Genomic DNA, 24,341 nt, shown 5'->3' with positions numbered 1-24,341 from the left:
CTAGCCCTAACCAAAGATATTCCATGATAGGTTAAACAAATCTCGATTCTGGCTCCACAACCCCCATACTGATGATAATCAGTACCGGCCATGACAACTCAATTCCTTTTCTGTATGGTAAATACATAGAACTTAAACTATATCTGTACACAGAAATACACAATTTAATCTCACCTCCTTCCATTCCTACAACCTCACCTCTCTCTTTCCTCTTATATTTCTCCTTATTTTTAAAGGAAAAAAATAATAATAAAAGACCACCCAAGATCTTCTACCTTACTTATTTTGAACCATAAAGTAAAAATCAGACCAATTTTTACCAAAATTTCCATTTAAAGGAAGAGAATGAGAGGATCAGAAAGGAAATATGACAGGAAATAGGATGCAAACTGGAACAATGGTGATTATGAAATTAGTTCTCATGTATCTTTCTTTAAGTTTCCTGAATTCTTTGTGACAATGATTAACTGATATGAAACTGACATTTTGTAGATAAAATTCAGATCTCTAAAAGAATAAAAATTGGCATCTCAAAAAATAAAAAAGTTTTCCTCTCCTGTAGTGATGTTTCTCATTTGACGTATGTATTTCTGAATGATTCACTTCCCAAAAGGCTCCCATGATCCTTTTAAATATTGCTCTTATGAGCTGCCCAAATTATGGCTCACTGAATGTGACACCATCACTCTACTACCCTTAAAGTCTCTTTGCAAAAATACATACAAAAATTAATAATTAAAAGTTAAAAAAGGGCACTGGATGGATTGGATCCAAAGAATAAAAAGGAATATCAGGACTTTGGATTTAAAATACTAAAAAGAAGTTTAGATATCTCTGAAATTATAATACAAATACAAAAACAAAATAAATAACTCATTAATTTCTAAACATATGATTTCCACACAATTTTCCCCAGGCAATAAAAATGTTCTGTTTCATCTAAGAAATAAAATAAAATAAAACGAATCCTATTCCTGGCTAGAATTCACTTCTATTCTTTTTCCTCTTGCCATCCTAACTATAATTCCTCTTCCAACATTATCTTCCTTTATAGCCCAACTTATCCTTTGCTAATTGAGAACCATAAAGTGATGGCAGTAAGAACAAGGTAAAAAAAAAATTTTTTTTTGAGGAACAAACATGGTTACTAGGCAAAGACTATGTGACAATGTCAGGCTGCAACAACTGGCTGTGTGGTGCTCAACAACTCTGATGGATCCTACATAATCCTTGCTAATATACACAAGGAAAACAAATACTGGTATATGAGTAAATCTTCAAAATTTGAGAGCAACAGAGAATTTTTTATTTCACTATAGGCTACAGTGTTATTTTGCTAACAATGCTGATTTAAAACCAAGTAAAATTTGTTAGGTACTATAACATGATAGAAATATTAATGTTCCACAGGAAAATAAAACAAATAGTTCCTGTTACCCCTGCACAATTACACCCTACCATATCATCTACATTCTACCTTTCAGATTAAATCTGATTTGACCCACTAGATTTTCTGCTCTCTAACCTAAGCAGAATATTTTGTCCACTCCAAATAAACTTGGCTAGAATTCACTTCTATTCTTTTTTTCCTCTTGCCATCCTAACTATAATTCCTCTTCCAACATTATCTTCCTTTAGAGCCCAAAACTCATCCTTGTCCTGTCCTGACACACATTGCTTGATTAGGTTTTTTTTGGTGAGGGGGCCAAAAACAAGATTGCCAATTAAAAAGTTTTAAGTATAGACCATAATAAAGCCAATGGTTGTCAAAGCATTTTGTCTGTATCTCATACATTTTTTTAAAATCCAATTCATGGTACAGTGTCCCTGGAAAAGTTGATAGAGGACAAATATTACCCCCTTTTACAGATGAAAAAACTGAACTGCTAAGAGGCCAACTATGCAGGGCCATGCAGAGTATGCAGCAGAGCTGCACCAGAATTTTAGTCATTTGGTTTCTGGGCTACATGATGCTCACCAGATAACAAATCTCAATCACAATACACCAAGTTTATACCATGATGCTATAGAAGAAAAAAGGCAGGCTTTTCCATTAACTGACCTTTTTTTTTTTTTTTGGTCAAAAGTCGCATCTAGAATCCAATTCTTGAAACACAAACCAAGGCTCAATATTCTCATTTCAACACAAATTATACAAAATGCTACTATCTATACAGCCTTCTTCAAAATAATTAAGTTCAATTCAACTGTAATGAGAAAGACCTAAAAATCTCTGGAAAAAAAATTGGAAGTATAATTACAGTGCAATTTATAATAAACCATGAATTTGGACTTGGATTTTACCTCAAATTTAAAACTGAAGAGAAAAATAATTTCTAAACAAAGCCTTTTTAAATCATAAAAATATAATTCACAGGAAAGGAAAGTTACCCCAAAAAGATATTCCTAGAAAGAAAATGTTCTCTCTTCAAATTCTCAAAAATGTTTAAACATATGTAGTGTTTGGTTTTCACACAATACTGCATGAAATGGTTTTCAATTATTACTTAGTTACATACTTACCCAAGTGTTCCTTTCCCTGACATCGGGGGACTGGGGGGTTTCTGTGTTGGAGGTGTTGTACGCGGCAGCCCACCCATCTTCATATTCTGGGTACTCACCTAAAAAATTTTGAGGAAAACTCAACTCAACTTGTATGCAGTGAAATGATGTGGCACTTCTGGGAAAAAAATGCTATGCCATTTAACAAAGGAGGGGAAGGTTTAAATAGGAAAAAAATTAGAGGCCATGCATATCATATGCAATTTCTACTCTACTATTATTCCATAGTTGTACTCAAAGGACTCTTCCTAACATGATATTCTCAAGCAATTATAAACTTGTATGCAAAGACTTTATTTGCCATTAGGCCATCACACCAACAGATCACTGGTTAAACTATTTAATATCACATTCAATTAAAATTCAATAGTATAACTATTAAAAACTTTAGTTTTAAGAGAGAATAATTCAATTGGAAACAATAATGTATTTAAGCGATTCCTTACTTTTTTTAGTTAACTTCTTTTAAATAGCAAATATATCATAAAAACAAAATGTGCTTTCCAAATAAAAATAAAAATATGTAACTATGCATATGATCTATATGCATAGAAAATACAAAATAAAGTTGTATTATATACATAGAAAATTTCAGTTTTTTAAATTATGGATCAGCCTTACAATTCTGATTGCTCTAATGTTCTCTTATCAGGAAATCACCTATCTGAAACTGCCAGAAGCTCAAGACATGTTCCTAAATATCTGAACCAGAAAGTTAGGGCTGAGGTAGTATCCATCAAACTGTGAGTAGCACAGGAGCCACTGGCAATATACTAGCCCCAGTGGGGACTGGAACCTCTCAGGTCCACAGTGACAGTTAATTCAGGCATGGGACAAACGATATAGTCCAAAATCAAAACTGAGCCATGATGCTTTCACTCACTATTCTATCCTCAAGTGAAAATGCAAGTGTATGAAAGATGGGTAATCTGGGAACAATGGATGCTACCAAAGGATTATGTCAGCAGTTATACAGAAAGGTATCTGGATATCTTAAGTAGCTAAAATAAGTCATTTGCAAATACAGTTCAAATGCAATCTCATATATGTTCATATATGTTCAGCATATAGGTTCTTATCTGACTCTATTTTGAGCCCCTAACATTTTGGACCACCATCTTTAAAAAAAAAAAAAAGAAAAGAAACAGACTATCAACTTCTCCAATAAGAATATGTCTAGAGTATTCAAATTATACTTGTAAAATGAAACTCAAAAGACACTGTTACACCATTTAAATCAGAACATATTCATAATTAATGTTTATATTTTGAAGTTACAAGAAGAAAACAAATCATAATCATATACAGAGTACTTACTGAGGCTATAAAAATTAACTCTGTCTTAGGTGGAATTTTAAAATATCCAAAATACTACTTGTTTTCTGGCTAGGTAAGAAATAAAAGACCAAGAAACATATTCTTCAAATCAATAGTCCAGTGAAAAAGTTGTGTGTGATGTTAAAACAATCTTTAATGACAAATGATACCTTTGAAATGTCAGTATTTTTAAAGTAAAGCATTTATCTGTAATCCTTTTGTTGTTGCTTTTAAACAACAAATACAAAACAAACAGATTATCAACAAGAATAAAGATTAACTTATCCTCACTCTCCCCCTCATTTATAAGCAGAGGGTATGCTAATCATATCTTAAAATAAAAATGCCAGAAGTAGTTAAAAAATCAATCCACATTTGGGGAAAATTTTAGTATTAATATGACAAATAACCAATAGTTTTCAAAACTGTAAATCTTAATTTACAATACCAAAAAGTTTTTGTAAAGTGTAACCAAAGTCCTTTAAGCTCAACCTTAAACAATATGAAACTCAAAGTTAATTTACTTGATGAGGGAGAAGAAGGTGAACCAAAGACTAAACAACATCAATTTGCTATAAACAGGAAGGAAAAGGAGGAGGAACAGGAAAAGACTAAAAGAGAATTTTATTCTATACATGGAATAGCTAAAATACTTGAAAACAGCTTTCCAACTCTGATTTCTTTTAGGTTTTGATATAAGGTGTTTTTGTTTAAATTGCAGTATCTTAAGTCTTTTCATCCTATACAAACGATAATATAAATTAAACAATCTATAAATTAAAATCTGGCAGGCATTACTATAAATAAAATTTAATATATTTTATCATCTGTAGACTCATCCAATGATTGTATGTTTGGTTAAAGGGGTTGGGTGAATAACTTAAATCACTTTGAGTCCCTGTATAGAAGGTCCAAACAATCCATAATTTTATACTTCCTTTATTAACAGTATTACTGATTTATTACTGATAAATACTGTACTAACTTTATGTTAAGCAAAAAAGTTTTTCAACTGTACTTCAAGGCAGTTTTCCTTTGTGAAAAATGTTTCTATGCTAAAACAATGAATATGCTAAATATAAATACTGTCATCTAATTTCAGGAAAAGGGAGAACAGGAATAGTTGCCATACAAAACTTAACTTCTTTGTAATACAATAATTGGTGGGATCTGTATTATAATTACAGTTAGAAAACTATATTTCAAATCTAAAATAAATTGGTAACAGATATTTACTAGACAGACATCATGGTCCTAAAAACTATTTCGGGTAGGGGAGGGGTAATTTACAAGGAAAAATGACACTTCCTGACAAGTAGCAAAACACATAAATCAAAACTGGGGGGTGAGGGGAGACATAGCTAGTGTGTGTGTGTACACGCCATAAATTCAGAACAAAGAAAACAAAGCAATGCTGCAGCCACTTCATAAAACCAATTGCACTTGAAAACAAACAAAAAACAAAAGCAGACCTATCATCTGGTATATAAATGTAGTTAACTGGTCCTGAATCCTGAGTAGGAGCGTTTATTATAATTTTCAAAGTTTTATTTGGGACCTTGAAATGAAACTTTGATAGCTAATTACAACAATAATTCAATTATGCGGGTATTTTTTTTGATTCTATAGAGGGGAAAATAAATCATCACTGGGAGCTTAATTGACACAGGTTTTAGGCACAAGGAGGAACAGTAGGGAAAGTTCTTCCTTTTTTTTTCCTTACCAGAGCAAAACCCCTGAAACAGAAGAAATATTTCATTTAGGTGATGAAGGGTGATGGAGGCCACAACTTGAATACTTTCCTATTGGCCTGCTATGAAGAAATGTGCATAAAAATGGAGGTAGGAATAGTTCTTCTATGACCAAAGAGTGGTCTGATCTCCTAGGCTTTGGAGATCTCTACAACTGATACCACCAACCCATCAGGCCAGCTATTATGACTTAAATTTTTTTCTACACTGGTCCTTCCTTTCCTGCTCTACCCTCTGAACTTCAACATTATTTATAAAGTTGACTAGCCAGATATCTCTAGTTTAGAGAGGACATCACCTCTGCTACCAAGAAATCTCCCAACAGATGACCTGCTACAGTGCAACAGTGGCAAAGGCTGTCTAAAATGACACTTGCGGCATATCCTTCATTTATCAACTGTCTACCAGACTACTAGTACAACAATAAAGGCATATGAAAAAGGGGAAGGGAGGAACTGGGAGATACAAAGGTCTATAAAAGTATTCCTGCTTTTAAGGAACTTATTTTTTGGAATAAATAAGATTCATATTTTCAAAGCAAAAAGAAATGTCTATAAATTCTATGGAAATCCCCCAAAAAATATCAAAGAAGGAAGGACTATTTAGGGCAGTTTCATGGATTAAAACCTGAGATGGATTGATAATAAGTGAAAAACGAAGAGGAATTACATATACCAAAAAAAAAAAAAAAAAGAGAGAGGTGTGGGTAGGTTGTTTTGGCATGTGGAGAGGTAGGTAGGGATGGGCAGAAACTGTGGTGAAGAACCTCTGGGCATTCCTTCACTGTCTAGTATTACTCAGTGTGTAATCCTGTGCTTTCTAGAGGTCTCTATCCCCCTCCTCAGAGGATATATAGTCCCATACTTCAGTTTCTTCAGAGCTAGTAGGAAAAGGACCAAGAATTCTGAGGGAAAACAAAGCTGAAGTCAGGAATTAGAGAATAAATTCAGGACAGAAATGAAAATCTTAATAAGGGGGTTAGAAAGACAAAAAGCCTTAGGTACCAAGAGTCCTAAAATAATCCAATACAGATATTAGGGAAGAAGAGATTGGGAGTAAAGGGGAAGAGAAACAGGTTAAGAAAGAAGAGGTAGAAGAAAACAAGAGGAATAGACCAATGAACTTCTGCTTGATTTTGCCAAAAGAGAATTGATGGTTCAAGATTGGAAATGATAAGCAAAAAAGATGAGTTGCTATTATTACAGAGTTTTTCTTCCAAGTATTGTGTCAAAGGAATCCTTAAGCACAAACCCTCAGCTCTACCTGAAAACCAGGAAAATGAGGGATGGTTTATCATATTTCTGTAGGGAACAACAAACATGCATTAAAGACAGCACTGAAGTAAAAACATTAGCCCATTTTTTTACATGGGAGATTAATCTGTGGGTCTTCAAGATCCCAGGCAAAATTTTCAAAAATGTTAGATTCTTAACTTGTAAGTTGCAAAATAAACCCTTAACCCCTCCTTATTAATTATTATTCATTATCATCTTAGGAAATTTTCAAATTAAGAAAATACATTTAACATAAGACAGCATTTCTGAGTAAACTAATCTCCAAACTCTGAGATGTTGATCCATTTGTGCATAACCTGATTTGTCTCTGGAACAATGGGTATCTGTGTGACACCTGAAACTCAGAGCTAGAGCTTGGCAGATATGAATGTAGTATTAGCGACTACAGCAACTATTATGAAACAAACAAACAACAACAAAAAAACACTGAAAAAGAGCCCAGACTTCAATTAGAGATATGAATGAAGCAGATCAGGTTAAGACTAGGGCAAACTGGGCCAAAGGGTAAAGACTGAAACTGACTGAGTGTTAAAATTTCAACTTCCATGTGAGACCAAGGGAAGAGATGTTTATTTGGTGTAGGATCTATATTTTCTAAACAACGTAACTTCTACAGTTTGTTCAGACACCACAATTACAGGGAACTTTGAATAGGAAGTGAGCTATACAGACCTATGGTAGGTCTGTATAGATTAGAGTGAAATAGCAACACGTCCCAAAGTAATCTGGGCAGAGAATAAAAATATATATTTGGGCCCCCCTCTGAAGAGCTGGGGGAGGATGTGGGGGTGTTGGACTTCCTCACCTGGATTGTTGCTGATGTTCTCACAAACACTGGGGACTTCAAATGCTGAGCCCTCTGTCTTGGGGCTGGCCTCTATGAAGCTTGTTACTGCAAAGAAGAGACTAAACCTGCTTATAATTGTGCCTAAGAGTCTTCACCTGAGTGCCTCTTTGTTGCTCAGATGTGGCCCTCTCTAACTAAGCCCCTTGGCAGGTGATCTCACTGCCCTCCCCCCTACATGGGACCTGACTCCCAGAGGTGTAAATTTCCCTGGCTACACAGGATATGACTTCCAGGGATGAATCTGGACCTGGCATCGAGGGATTGAGAACATTTTCTTGACCAAAAGGGGGATGCGAAATGAAATGAAATAAAGTTTCAGTGGCTCAGTGATTTCAAATGGAGTTGACAGGTCACTCTGGTAGGCATTCTTACATACTGTATAGATAACACTTTTTAGGTTTTAATGTACTGGAATAGCTAGAAGTAAATACCCAAAATTATCAAACTCCAACCCTTGACTCTTAAAGACAATTGTATAACAATATAGATTACAAGGGGTGACTGTGATTGTGAAAACTTTGTGGCTCGCACTCCCTTTATCCAGTGTATGGATGGAGGAGTAGAAAAATGGGGACAAAAACTAAATGAAAAATAGGGTGGGATGGGGGGGATAATTTGGGTGTTCTTTTTTACTTTTATTTTTTATTCTTATTCTGATTCTTTCTGGTATAAGGGAAATGTTCAAAAATAGATTGGGGTGATGAATGCACAACTATATGATGTTACAGTGAACAGCTGATTGTACACCATGGATGACTGTATGGTATGTGAATATATCGCAATAAAACTGAATTTAAAAAAATACTTCAGCTTAGTTCCATTGGTGACAACTTTACTGCTTTCAACAGGAAAATACGTATCAAATGCATCAGCTCAACCTCAGTAAGAGGATCTTAAACCTTTTTATTATTAAAATAAAGAATAGGGAAACTCACAAAGGTACATTTCACTTTTATATGGTTTCAGGTATAAATTAAAACACCTCCAATATGGCATTCTATTCGCTGGTCTTTTTTGTTGTTGTTAGTTCCAATCATTGAAGGAAAGCTCTGTCATAACACTAGCTGGATACAAATTAAGGAACAAGTGCCTCAGAGACTGAACTCTAGCAATAACATCGTAAAATATAAAGTACCAAAATGTCCAGGTTTCGACAAAAGATAACAAAACATAGAAAGAAACAGGAAGTGATGGTCCATGCAAAGAAGAAAATTAAAGCATTAAAAACCATCAAAGAGGAAGACCAAAACTAGGACACACCAGACAAAGACTTTAAAAAAATGGTCCTAAATGTGCTCAAAGAGCTAAAGGAAAACAAGGTCAAAGAACTAAAAGAAATCAGGAAAACGATAGATGAACACAAAGAGAATATCAACAGAGAGAAATTATGAAAAGGAACCAAACAGAGCTGAAGACCACAGTAAAACAATTTTTAATTTCCTAGAGGGGTTCAACTGCAGATTGGAGCTGGCAGAAGAATCAGTGAACTTGAAGAGAAGATGAGTGAAATTATCCAGTCTGAAAAGCAGAATAAAGAAAGAAGAAAACTTAACAGAGCCTGAGAGACCTGTGGGACACTATCAATGGCACCAATAAATGCATTGTGAGAATCTCAGAAGGACAAGAAAGAAAGGGACAGAGAATATTCCAAAAAGACTTTCCACGAACTCTAAATAGGATAAACCCAAATAGACCCAAACTGTGGTATATTATAATCAAACTGCTAAATGGCAAAGATAGAGAGAATTCTGAAAGCCACGAGAGAAGCAAAATGTCATTTACAAGGAAGCCTCAATAAGACTAAGTCCCAATTTCTCACAGGAAACCAGGAAGGCAAGAAGGCAGTAGGAAGACATTTGAAGAGCTGAAAGCAAAAAAACTGGCAACCAGTTTCTATATCTGGCAAAACTGTGAGGGAGAGATTAAGATATTCCCAGATTAACAAAAACTGAGGGAGTTTGTCACCACTAGACCAGCCTTACAAGAGATGCTAAAGGAGTTCTACAGAGTGAAAGGAAAGGACAAGAGACAATAGATAGAAGTCACATGAAGAAATAAAGATCCCCTGTAAGGGTTACAACAGGGGTAAATATAAATGCCAGGACTACTGGAATTTTGGTTTGTAATTCCACTTTTTACCTCCTATGGAATCTAAAAGGCAAATTCATAAAATGCAATGAGAAATCAGTGGTTTCTGACTCAACGTATAAACATGTAAAATTTTAACAACTATATACACGTGGGGGGACAGACAGATACAGGAACATAGTTTGTGTATACTACTGAAGTTAAGTTGGTATGAGAGCAAATAAGATTGTTCTAGATTTAGAATGTTAAATTTAAGCCCATGGTAACTACAAAAAAAAAAAAAAAAATTGGAGATTATGTAAACTCATAGCGTTAGAAATTAGAGTACAAGTTGCCAGGGGCAGGGGGTGGGAGAATGGAGAGTTAATACAAAATAGGTATAGGGTTTCTGTTTGGGGAGATGGGAAAATTTTAGTAATGGAAGGTGATGATGGTAGGCCTGGAGTGGTTGATTTTGGAAAGTTAATGTTGTATATATGTTCTCACAAAAGAAAAACAAAAAAAAAAAAAAAAAGAGCAACTAAAGATACAATGACAATTAAAGGCAATACATGTTCCTGGACAGGATATTACAAGGGAGGAGGGAAGGCTCAAAAGGACATTACTAGGACATAAAAACTGGAATATAGACTATAAGCTTTATATCAATGTTAAATTTCTTGAACTTGATAACTGCACTTAAGGAAAGGCACATGGAGGTATTAGGTTTTCAAGGAGCACAATAGATGGATGAACTGACAGACTGATAGACAGAATGATATGGCAATTGTGGCAGAATGTTAAACTTGGTGGATCTAGGTATCTGGGAGGATAGTGGTATGTTGGGAGTTCTGTAAGGAGTTTGTATTATTTTTGCATTTCAAAAATAAAAAGTTTATAAAACTTTTAAAAAAAGTGTTATTTGTCAGAGTTTTGATGTTTTACATTGTTGTGTTGACATGGTCATTTCTTATATCAGTTAGGTGAAGAATTTTTTTTTTATATATTATAAAATTCGGCTAAGGAAAAAAGAACAGAGAGGAAATGCATACTAAGTATAATGAAAGCAATTTCATTAAGATCTATTTAACAGGCTTCTTGAATACAGTTGATTGTTTTACCATTAACTCTCCAAAAAACTGAAATGTTACTGGGAAAAAAAAAAAAAAAACACAAAAGGAAATATTACCTCTAATTCTTAACTTGTATGTTGCTAAACACTACTGTGACCCTTTGATATTTTGTATCTAATTCTCTGCTTAAAAAACTCTTAAAGGAAGTGGATACTGAAATATATATTTTACAAAGAAATTAGAAAAAAAGACTTTTTGCAAATTATGTGACACTGCAACTTAAAAAAAACATAACAATGAATATATTTTGCTTCTTAATTTCTCTATATTCATTAAGTCAAGAGATAATGACATACTAGCCACAAGATGTATAATAAAGCACACCATTTATAGAATAAAAGGCTATTACACAGGTGGAGGGTTAAACAAGCACATTAGTTGTCTCTCCAATACATAAAAAAATTTCTACATTCACAAGAATCCAACTAATTTTATTTCCTAAGATTTTATAATAGGGTAACTTGTACTTTGATTTCACACAATATATTACCATTGTAAAATAATCATTCATTCAATGAATATTTAACTGAGCATCTAATGAGTGTCAAGCACTATTCTAGTACAAAGGATATAATAATGAACAAACAGACAAAAATATCTGCCCTCATGGAACATGAAGACACACCATAAAGTTGCATGACAAAAATAAAATAATAAATTGTTAACTTCAAAAGGTCAAGTACCAAATATCTCTTACTCCCCATAAGTAATATTCTATGTAATAACAAAGAATGGAAATCCAGCCCTGGAATCTCTTACCTTAAATCTAAGCAACCACTTAATGCATAAATGGAGCAAATAAAAGAGGTAAGGAAAAAAAGCATTGAAAGGTTAGTCGGAACTTCAGGATGTGAAGAGAAAGGAAAAAAAAAAAAAAAAAAGAAAAAACAAGTTAAGCATTCAGCATTAACAAAATAATGTTTCAGTAGATCATAGAAAGAGTGATTAAAGCAGAATGTATAATGAACAGTTTTTTTATGATGAAATTATTTAAGACACTGTTTTATTTTAAAAATGTATTTCATTAAAGATGTCTTCAGATTAGTCATTCTTAAACGCTAAAAGTCCAAACAATGAAGGAACAACACAGTCCCAAAAAATAACATTTTACTCTGAGGATTAAACAAGAACAGGGTGGGATGAGGGGGGTGAGGGGGAGAGATCTCCTTTTTATTATATAAATAATAAGCAAGCACAAATATGATATTTTATATTCTAAGTGCCTTTTTGGCATTAGCTCTTGACAGTATCCCAAAATATTCCATTAGCAGTTGAGGAGTTAGCCTTGAATAAATCTCAAAAGATTTTCCCAAATTAGAATAAATTTCAGTTATTAATGATCTATCCAATTACACATCCTATTTTAATATGCTCTAATTAGTACAGCAATCTAAATGCATGTAGGTATCAATTATAAAATTAAATAATAAATTCCAGATAACAGTGCTTATATCAAAACTCTGAGGAAGAATAAAAGATTTTAAAAATAAATACATATTGTATATTTTCTTTAAGCAGATCCACATTAAAATTAGAGTTCAACTGATTTTCAACCATAATAATGTAGGGTATGTTTTTTATTTAAATAAACTATAAAAAATAAATCAGTTGCAAGAACTGTACAGTGTGCTGAATTTCACTTACAGGAATATACATATTTATTCAAAGTTACATTTGAGAAATCACCTTTCAAATTACTGATCAGATACAAATTTTAAATAACTCAATACTTAGCTGAAGCTCTGAATAGTTTCTTATGTACAAACATCAATTTAAATGAAATTTATATGACTCAGTTTTGATTATAGTACTTTATATACATAATAGGCACTCAAATATATTTTAAAAACTAGCCAAAATATATAACAGCTATAAAATCAAAAGCACTGGGAACATTAATTCACTACACTATTCTTACCTCCAAAAGTTGGTAAAATCCTTTAGAAAAATTCAAAGTGAATGTTTACTTAGATATGCTTTTTCTGAAAACTAATGCCAAAAATTTGCTAAAGAATTTGAAATAAGGTAAATACTTTAGTAACATACTAAATACCTTTTTAAACAGTTATATGAAATCATTAAAAGATTATGAAGATTACACCATACTTATTTACCAAGATCTATATGAGGTATTATCATAACTGATTAAGCCAATGCAACTCATTTAAAAATGATTGGTTTATAACTTGAGAACACAGCACTAGGAAAAAACAAGAGGGATAAAACAGTTATAATAGGAATTTTCAGAAGCAAAACTGGGCCAAGATTTGGTCCTCTAGGAAAGGAAAGATAAAAGCTCAATTTTCTAAAGAATTAGTTCCATTATGGGTTATTGTTTTTAAAAGCTTGACAAAAAAATTATACTTACCTTTACTCCATGTCCAATATCATCTAGAATTGTATAATCAATTGGCTTCCTAATATAACGAACTGGTCGTTCAAGATTGGCTGGAGCAATAATCTTATGTGTCCTTGACGTGTTTTTATTAGTAGTCAAAATACCAATTTCTCTTCTTGCAACTTTCTCTTTATGAATATCAACTGTCTGAAAAATATAATGCGAACATAATACAAAAAAATGTATATCTTTATAATATCTAAAAAAATTAAAATATAAATGCCCAGAGATTTAATATTGCTGTTTATACTATCAACTATAATTACTAAATTTTCTCCTCTTTCAATTACTGACTTTCTGCATTGCTGGGTTAAAGCAGAAGTTGGCAAATCACAATCCACAAGCTAAGTCTGCCCTCCACCTGTTATTTTTTACAACTCACAAGCTAAAAGTAATGTTTCTACTTTGTAATGATTGGGAGAAAAAGAAAGAAAAAAAGAAAATGAATGTCATAACATGTGAAAACTATATGAAATCCAAATTTCAGTGTCCATAAAATAAAGCTGTATTGGAACACAGTCACGCTCTTTTGCTTAACTTGGCTACTTTTGTGTTACAAAGGCAGATATGAGTAGCAGCAAGAGAGTTCAAGGCCCCCAAACCCACAATATTTATTAACAGGTCCTTTACAGGAAAAGTTTGCCAATTCCTAGGTTAAAGCATACTATTTTTTCCTTCTCTGTTAAGATTTAACCAAATATAATGATTTTTTATTCTTGTTCTGGTTCTTTCTGATGTAAGGAAAATCTTCAGAGATAGACTGTGGTGATGAACGCATAACTATGTTACCATACTGTGGACAGTGGATTGTATATCATGGATGATTGTATGGTGTGTGAATGTATTTCAATAAAACTGAACTTAATTAAAAAAAAAAAAAGATGCATAAGTTGAATTGTATATATTAAAGCCTAATGATAATAATAAAAAAAAAGCCCTAGTGATTAATCTTGTTGCATTAAAAATAATCTACAGTGTAATTTCTATTAAATACCTTTTTATTAAAAAGGGGAGGGGGCTAAAACAGATTTAGTGTTAAAAATGAGAGTCATTTTTGAGAGAAAAACTTAACTTTGCTTGGGCAAAGCTGCTTATATTTGATAATAACACAAGACGGTTTCAACCATGTTTGTAAAATATTTCATTCATTTATTTAGATTTATTAAATGCTCACATAGAACATGATTTAGTCTAGAATGATAATGTGTTTTTACTCTGTTCTATTTGCTAACAACAGGGTGAATTTCTCCACAACAATACAAAAAAAAAAAACAGTATTTTTCAAACTTAGGTTGCAATTTAACAGGATGAATACAACCTGCAATTATTTTAAATGAAGTTTAACAGAAATATCAAACTGCGTATACACATAACAAGGTATTTTTTATTGAATACTTGTTATGTATATAAATAAACATATGAATTGTGTACTGAATGCAATGTGAAATGTAGTTTTTAACATGAGTTATAGACAAAAAAGTTCAAAAAGCACATCATTAAAATGTGTTCATATCTCTTACCACCATTTCTGGTTCAAGCATTAATTAAGACTTTTTTTTGCTAACTTCTTCCCAATCCTACTTCAACCACCCCTTTCTAAAAGAAGAACCAGGCAATTATAATGGGAAGAAAAAATGATAATTATCATGACATTATTAAATACAACTTTAAGAAATGTGAAAGCTGATTGTTTATCCTTCTAAACTGCCTAAAGTAGGAGGGAAACAAAGAAATTCAAAGCTTCCTATTTCTCTCCAACAAAGAAATTACAGAATTTATAAGTTTCAGAACTAATAAAAATCTAAACCAGCATCAAATCAAAGACTGACCAATGTATTTTATTTAAGTAATCCCCTAGAGAAATTGCTTTTAATCTTAGTTTTTAGAAACATACTTAACTTATTTAGAAACAAAGCCTTAAGAATGCAAACCTGACCAACCATAATACAATTCCAAATTAATGGCAAATAAATTCAAATCAATTTCACATTTCTATATTAGAAATATTAATAAATCTCTGGGGAATGGAAGGGGTAAGGCAACTTTCCACTCACTATTCGTACCAATAAACAGTAATATTTTTACAGCAAGCACATATTTTTTAATTGTTTATTTGAAAAAAAATAAGACTTTTTAAAAAAGCATTAAAACATAAATTAGAAATCTGTTCATTTGACTATACAGAGGTGTAATATGATCTGGGAATCTGGTGGCATTTACATATTACTTATATATTCTCTTCATATACACACACAGCCCAAATGCATAGATGATTACAGTAAGGATAAAAGGAAGACCAATATAGCAAAGGAAAAGAAAGCAGAACTGTAAGCATAAGTAAGGGACAGTTGCTATTAACAGAGCATAAAATTTGGCTCTAAACTTTCTGAAAGAGAAGACAAAATGGAAACATAATGAGTTACAAAGAAATATACCTCTTCATCAGGAAAGTAACAATTTTCCCAGCACTGAACTCAAAGGAATTTGCTGAAGTAATTACACAGAAAAACGTGATATTGCTGCTCATACATCAGTAAAAATTGCAGGCATCTTTTACAAAGTAATTTAGTTTGACTGTTTAATGTTTCTGGTTCTCTACCTTAAAAGAACATATACATCATATATACTTCTTAGAAAAACTAAAGCAGAATTTCTCAACAGTGGCACTACTGACATTTTAGGTCAGATAATTCTTTGTTGTGGGGGGCTGTCTATGCATTGTAGGATGTGAACCATCCCTGGCCTCTCTACTCAGTGGATACCTATAAGATCTCCCACCCTCAAGTCATGACAAACAAAAATATTTGGTGTCATTAACTTAATAGCTTTGGTTTCATTTTGAGTTTGAGGAGAGGAAAGTTTTGGTCCAGAAGAGTCATAAGTTTTCAGTAATCACCTACTTCAATTTTTTAGCGCTTTCCCTTAAAATATAAACATATTCAAATTAGACCGAATAATACAACAAACACCTTCCATGTATTATCACCCAGTATCAACAATCATCAACTCAGAGCCAACTATCAAATTTAAAAGAACTTGAGTAAACCTCCTTGAACAATTTCTTTTAATTAAAAATGTCTATTGTGTTCTTCCTAAATTGAATTAATAGCTTTCAGTAATCATTGCCTTTGCCTTCATAATATTCTTTAGGGTTACAATGCTAAAATGTTTCAAGTTAAATTCTGAAAGCACAAGTTCAACATTGATACTAATAGTAATTAATATTGATTTTGATAGTAAGAAAATTATTTCAAATTTATCCTGCATTTCTAAGGTTACTAATTATATGGCATAAACTTAGTCTTATTTAGAATGGACCTCAATAATAGCACTCACCTGTGACAAGTAAAAAATGTGTTCAGCTAGCAAACAATTAAGACTAAAACTAATGCAAGTACACTGCTATTAAAATTATTATTGTTTGCTAAAGATTCTGTTAGCAACATAACATACCAAGGAATATCACTGTAACTGTGCAGGTTTGTACATCCCTCCCCTCCAATTCCTCATTAGTTTCTCATCTTCTCACTGTTATTGCCAAGCTGGTCTTGCATGCTACAGGCTCCCCACAATGACACTTCAGCCACGCACTGCCAACCCCAGGCTCCTTTGGGTACCTCGTATAATCTTGAGATAATCACACTGATTTCCAGCTCCCCTGCAAGCCTGAGCCCCTCTCCCACATGGACCCAAGCACATGCTCAGGCCACACAGCAGAAGGTACTGTATAAAGTATTTGTTTTAGGATTATCCATGCATTGTTACCACAGACAATTGAGAGTTGACTGTACTGGATAGCACTACCTCAGTTAGCTGCCCATCGGTGTGGGAAAACATCTGCAATCAAACAGTTACAGTGGATTAACTCAACTAAGTTGGGTGTTTTTAAATATGTCTCAATTTTTTTTATTAGTAAGCTAAAGTCTCAAACAAGCATTTAATGATTTAAATTTCAAATATGCTTCAAATTATGCACCTTTCATAAAGCGAATTAGCTACTAACAAACTGGGTAATTTTCAGTTATTCATTTTTATAGTGATATAAAAACTATATATATGAAATTAATTAGGAACTGAATAAAGTATTCATTCTCTGCATAATTATATGCTGATAACCTTAGTGTTTCCCTATTTTACAAGTGGGAATTTTTAAACAAGGCTATATATATAAAATTTTTAAACAAGTTACCTTACACGGTGAGTTCCTCAGGTCTCTTTCAGACCTTCCACTGCCTTTTAGTACCTAATTATTGAGAAGAATTACTTCTGCTCTTGAATTATCTTATGATCAGTCTTTTCTAGTTCCTTTACTTGCTACCTGCTAATTTAATTACTTCAATACCTGGCCCAATAAACCCTAATCTGCTATTGGGAGGGTACTAGGAGCAGGTTTTTATGCTGGGAGGTTGGGAGGTACAGTTATTTGACCACCCTTGATCTTCTTATTTCTAAATCATGATGAACTGAATACAGACAGTACTGACTGTTTTTACTAGCTGAGAGAAGAGATGGGGCTGGTTTAGATGCAGAAGGGCCAGACTGCTTGACTAATTAATTGGAACATATTTTGATTTTACCATGATTGTAGTTTGAAAAATGTTCTGGCAACTTTTTTTTTAAATGAAACAAAAATTGACAAAATCACAGACACAGTAAATAACAGCATTCATCCTTACACACAATGCTATACTGACTTAAAGATAACTATGTATGCTGATATAAGTATTCAGAAAAATTAAGCATTTGCTCTGATAATTGTTATTGAAAAATATTTAATGTTAATTTAACTCTTCCAGTTTGAAGATCATAAATTTGCATTAGTTTTAAAATCACAAGCTTTCAAAGAATTGAAAGGCTAACAGCAACAAAGCTAGAGATGAAATTTCTTTAAAATTTACCATTCCTAAAATAACACATCAAGAACCTATACTAATACTGCCTTATGAATGTAGTGTAAATTAGTACACATACTGCTTAGTTCTATGTTGTCCTTAAGACAAAAGCAGTATGATACTAACATTTCTAATCAATTCTATCTTATGTTTCAAAATGTTTGTCATTTAGAGAGGAGAATGGGTTATTGCTTTTCTTTTTGGAGTATTTCCTCCTGATGCATAATTGGTAGAGTCAAGGGAATTCCCATACTCAGATTTGAGAGATAGTTCAGTTGTATTTGAGTAAAAGAGGGTTGAGGGCTATGATTATAGAGCCAGTAGAAAAGGAAGAAATATGAATCAAGCTCATTTGTGAGGATACAGGATAATAAAGAATTTAAGATGGAAGACAGCGCAGAAATCTATTCAGCCCTATCATTTTAGAGATGAGAAAACTTAAGTTTAAACAAGTCAAATGTCACACAATTTAGCAAAAGAGCCAGGACAAAACCAAGACCACCTGACCCTTCCTCCCTCCAATTCTACCCAGTGTTGAATTCCACTAAAATGGAGAAAAAAAGCTTGAGTACCGAGGCTGAAAAGTGATAAGGTTCTTACCCACAAGACAGGAAGAAGGATACTGATGGGAAAAGAAACAAAATACCTCAGATATTTAATATCTAGGGTCCTGAATAATTCTCCCAGACAAACTTGACAACTCTTGACACCTATGGCCAATCCAATAAACAGGTAATTTTTTCTTTGAGCTGACTGAACCTCCATTTCTTTGCTTCTTCAACCCAATCCTCTACACAAATTTTCATAGTCTAGTATTTTTGCTCAAGTTACAAAAAAATCTGGTCTCAAGAACACTCTTACTCCCTGTAGATGCACAATAATACCTTTAATAGTAATACAAAACAAAATAAAATTTAAGCATCAAACATTTTAAAAAACAGTATTTTGGAGTAGGGGTTGGCAAATGAAGATCCAAAGGCCAAATCTGGCACAAAGCCTATTTGTATACAGCCCCAAAGCTAAGAATGGTTTTTAACTTTTAAGGGGTTGCTAACAAGTAGACACACAAATAATACTCAACATAGACTGTACGTGGCCCAAAAAGCTTAAAATATTTATCATCTGGCCCTATACAAAAAAAGTTTGTCAATTCCTCTTTTAGAGAATTTACTATTTGCTTTGTAAACAGAAAACATTTTCCCTTAAACTACAGAATAATCTTCCAGTCTAAAGAGCATCAAATAGTTCTGATATTCAATTGACTTTTAAACAAAGGACTTCACCTGTACATTAAGTATAATTGAAAAAAATTTCAATTCTTGAAATATACAAAATATATAAAATAAAAAATAAATTACTTTATCTCTTAGATTACAGCCCCCATCAACCCATTTCTTCTACTCAATCCCTCACCCAAATACACTAAGATACATTTTGTATAAATTTAATAATTGCTTTAGAATTGCAGATTCACCACCTCTCCAGGTATTACCTCCCACACTCCCAACAGGCACAAATCCAAATAAAGATGGTTCAACATACTCTTGACAGCTCTGGCTCTGTCCTCTGTTATTCCTAACCTACTAATCTCTATCCATTCATCTCCCATTTTTACTTAAACCACTGGAATAGCTAAAAAAAGAAGCATTAATTAGACCACATTTAGTATCAATTTATCTGATACGCAAAAAGAAAATGTTCTCATTAACTGAGTCCATACATATACTTACAAATCTAGGGTAACTCTAAATGTATTTATCTTCCACTTGAGGTTGCTACCTTTTCTACCAAAGAATCACTGAATTCTAATCAGAAAAGATATATGATAGCTATCCTTCATTGCCATTTGCCTGTTTTATCCTCTACCAACACAATATTTCCTACCTTCCCTAAAAACTAATAAAAAGTTGCCCCTCCTTTTTAGGAACTTTAATATATCATTTCTTTTCTGTGCTGGCTCTTTTGTTGTTTTCTTTTGTGAGTCTTTTGCCAAGATTTCAAACATGTACAAATTTTAAGACCTTAAAGACCAGACCTTGAAATTCTATATAAGATTAGCAATCTTCAACCTCCCTCCCTCTATAGAAAACCAAGTTCATTTATTTCATCATTTAAAATGCCACTGATTATTTCCTTTAGGAGGCATTTCCTGATTAAAGTTTTACTTCAATCTCATTAAAATTCACTGATATTTTTTAAGTTAAGAGACACAATACAAGCAGCAAAAAATAATACAATGTTTAGAGAAATTTAGATGGCATGAGAAGAAACCTTTAAAGTGGCAAATTTAGATTTAAGAATAAATAACAAAAAATTCCACTGAATCAGTCTGATGAATTCTTAAACAACAGAAATATAAAGTAGACTTCCTTTACATCTGATTGAATTATCTGGACTATTTTTTGATTTAATTATCCAGATTTACTAAACTTTGCACTCCTAAAAATTGGTAGATTAGTCAATTTCAGAAGCATACTGAACTCTCAAGATATACCAAAAAACAATAACATATACATTTTAAAATTCATTTTAATCCAGAAGAGTTCTAATCATTTTGGTCCAAAAAAAGTCCAACTCATTGCTATTTACCCATCAGTATCCCAAAACATGTAATAATTTTTGATGAGTAAGAGTATCAATATTAAAGTCTGTACTGCTTCCTTCAATGGGAAATGAAAGTCAAAGCCACATCATGTTTCCCTGGGTGCTTTCACCTTTATGCTAGTTGTCACCCTGGTAACAAAGTTAACTTTGAAGTTGATGGGTCCAGAGCAGGTATATTTGTTGAAGAAGAAATGGGAGTAAAATACTGCAGCAGCATTTTGAGAACAGGTGATCACTATCACTATACTAAAACAGAAAAAAATTCAAATATCTCTTCAAAAAGAGGCAAATCAAAACCATTATCATTTTTATTGTTTTAAAAATGCATTTTGCAATCAAATTTGTATTTCATTAGTGTTATTTAAAATGGCCCCAACATATAGGAATGGTTATGAAAGCTATGACATGCAACATTATGCAGCCATTGAAAATGTTTATGAAGAGCTTATCATATCATGACAATATGTTTATTTTAATGGTACGTTTAAGAAGCAGAATCCAAAATTCTATACATGATATAACCACAGCTTCATTTAAAGTACTACTTACAGGAAAAAAGTATTAGAAGGAAACGTACCAAAATATTAATACCGAAAATCTTGGGTAGTGGGGAAAGGGTTTCTTTTTCCATTTTTTCTCTCTTTTACTGTATTTTCATGAGCATGACTTTTAGAAGTATAACATTTACCTTCTAATGTTCTTTATAAAGATAAATTCATAACACTTTCTAGTCAGTTAGTTTGGTCTTTCTACTACTGAGATATGTTAGCAAACCAATAAACAGATCATATCAACATGAAAAAACAAAACAAAACAAAACAAAAAACCACAAGCCAAGCCACTAAGCTATCACATATATCTTTTTAAAAATATAAAGAAGTGTGAAATTTGGTAAAAGTTGGAAGAAACCAGATAAAAATTTTCACCTAAAGGCTCATTATTTTATTTCCTTATCACTCCAGAAAAACACAGAACCAGAAAACAATCTAATATTAAGTTTGTATTTTCCAAATCATATGTGTAAGTTAACTCACAATAAAGGCTGCCAGCCTTATAGATTGTCTGTGAGTATTATTAAGTGTTGTTCTAGGCAAAAATAGAAAACCAGTGTGGTCTCACTTGTGAAATATGATTGATTGAAGACTCCATTCTTCGTAGCTGGGATGCCTGGATATCCAACATCTGGAGGACATTGTTGGCCAAGGTGTTTATCAGATAGGCAACACTTGCTAAGGACTGGGTGGTGTAGGCTTTGGTTTCTTCTAGGGCTCGCTGCTTATCTGCTGACTAGGAAAAAAAAAAAAAAAAATCAACTCTTTATTCAAAGATAATCCATTTCTAGCAATCTAACCTACAAAAATATTCATCAAATCTATTCTGTTGCTGAAGTCTACAGTCAAAAATGTTCTGAAAATAAATTATTAGCATCAAGTAGACCCAGCAACAAACTATTAACTGATTTCACTAATACTTTCATGATGAGTGGATACATCTTTGCACACATGCAAATATATCCCGAAAGCCATTATTTTCAAAATGAAATCGAATGGATATTTTAAGCAATTGCATCAAGTATATAGTTCAGAAAGGTAACACTCTTTGAATATATAAATTATAGCATATGTTTTCTGCTTTCCTGAATTCCTCTTTTCCTTTCACTTTAACACGTGAAATGTGCTATAAAGCAAAGTCTGATTAAAGTAATAATAATGATAAACAAGGGAAAGGGAACTTTTTTCCCTTTCTTCCCAAGCATTTTAAGTTGTATACTATGGAATACACATTGCCAAATATCATAAGCCCCACTTAAAAACAGACTACAAAGAAATAAGAGGTTAAGTGATATTTTCCAAGCCCACACAGCAAAGCAACAGTAAAGTAGTTACGTATTTTATGCTACTACCTGACAAACATCATCCTCTTGTCCTAGTTCTATAGAAAAGATTCTGTGGTTCAGTACAAAGCACACAAGCCTCTAAACCAGAAAACTTTAATCAAACTACCGTTTACTACACGTCAAATTGGATAACAGTTTCTCGATTTCCACAATTACAGAGATTATTATAATCAAATAATACTATTTTAACTTGAAAAGAATTAAGAATCACTCTTAGCTTATTTTCTTCTTTTCTATTTTAATCTTTAGTAATAGCAGTTTTAACAAAGCATTCATTAGCAATTGAAATGAAATTTAAATTGGTTGAAGATACCCTTAAAAACAAACAAAAACAAAAACAAAAAAACATACATTCTGAAGTTCCACAGCAGCTATTTAGGACAACCATGTCTATTTTAAATTTCATAACTGCTGAAGCACACAACAGGTGTTAAAATTATATTGCCATTAAAATTATATATTTATATAAAATTAGAATTATGCTTATAAATTATAGCCATAAAATTATTTTTAAAATTTAACACAGCTATCCTACAGCTAAGGGCAAGAAAATCCCAACTCTTCCACTCTAGCTGACATTTGTCAAAATTTTCCATACTAGGATAGCCTAAGCAGATAATACCAACAAGAGCCATGAATTTTTTGCTTTTTAATGTATCAGATGACATCTATTAAGAATAACTTTAAGAGCAATGCTAGATCACTTTTTCCCAAACTGGAGCTCATTAACATTCTCTGGGAACCAGTGGTTCTCTCTAATAATTTGTTTTTGTACTTTTACTTTCCATAGTAATATATTTACTAAATCACAAAATTAACATGTTAACATAATATAATCTGGATCCTCTAGTATAACCAACAGATAACCAAGAAGTGCAAAGTAAATTCAGCACTGCTTTGGGGTTCAACTGTGTTAGGTCCATGTCATGCTCTCTTAATTGCAGAGCAGACTAATGAGGTAACAGAAGCAAACTTAATATATAAATAATGCATTCGTACTAAATGATGACCAAATATATATTACACTGTAATATATAAACAAAGGAAAGTTTTTTTAAAAGGGTTTGCAGTGTTATATGAAAGGAGAGAAGGTTAGTACTCCCCTTGACAAAGATGGAAGAAGCCCTCACGCCTGCACAACACACATACAGTCAAGGCATTGCCACCTACTTCGTAGCATCTAACCATCATTTTTTGACAACAGAAGGGTATACAGGAAAAATCTACTTACTGCCTACTAGGGACTATAATTAATAGGAATATTATACTAGTATTACACAAATACTAGGGACAAATATTAATTAAGGGTTGACAAGAGCTAAAAGATGTTTCGGGTCATGAGAATTGCTTAAAATGGAGAGTGATGAAGATCATACAACTAAGTGATGATAATGTGAAATATGGACGGATTATCATGGACATAACACACGCTATGTGAACTTAGGAACCCCCTACTTTGTAAGTCAAGCCCTCTAAATCATGAGCCTTGCTCTTGTGAAACTTACTGTTATAAAGGGGAGGCTAAGCCCACCTGTAATTATGCCTAGGAGTAACCTCCAGAGAACCTCCTTGGTCGCT

At 32.7% G+C, this 24,341-nt stretch overlaps 1 protein-coding gene and 1 non-coding gene across 24 annotated transcripts in view; one reads left to right on the top strand and one right to left on the bottom strand.

Annotated features, from left to right (window-relative positions):
• ABI2 (abl interactor 2) overlaps nt 1-24,341 on the bottom strand; it is a 173,131-nt gene that overhangs the window by 58,946 nt on the left and 89,844 nt on the right. For 12 of the 23 annotated variants that reach the window (XM_037849023.1, XM_037849022.1, XM_037849008.1 and 9 more), the window contains exons 2-5: nt 21,986-22,153; nt 13,341-13,517; nt 11,732-11,749; nt 2,524-2,621 (exon numbers count right to left, since the gene is read on the bottom strand). In XM_037849023.1, coding sequence (XP_037704951.1) covers nt 2,524-2,621; nt 11,732-11,749; nt 13,341-13,517; nt 21,986-22,153 — 461 coding nt within the window. The remainder of the gene's footprint in view (nt 1-2,523; nt 2,622-11,731; nt 11,750-13,340; nt 13,518-21,985; nt 22,154-24,341) is intronic. The other 11 variants (XM_037849029.1, XM_037849028.1, XM_037849026.1 and 8 more) reach the window with 1 other exon arrangement.
• Nucleotides 23,833-23,959, top strand: LOC119545044. Its single transcript, XR_005219023.1, has one exon. It is a non-coding gene; the product is annotated as a U6atac minor spliceosomal RNA (small nuclear RNA).

Source organism: Choloepus didactylus, chromosome 9 (assembly GCF_015220235.1).
Source record: "Choloepus didactylus isolate mChoDid1 chromosome 9, mChoDid1.pri, whole genome shotgun sequence".
In the NCBI taxonomy this organism is placed as follows: Eukaryota; Metazoa; Chordata; class Mammalia; order Pilosa; family Megalonychidae; genus Choloepus; species Choloepus didactylus.
Note: the sequence above shows the minus strand (reverse complement) of the source record. Positions and strands in the feature narration are given on the sequence as shown.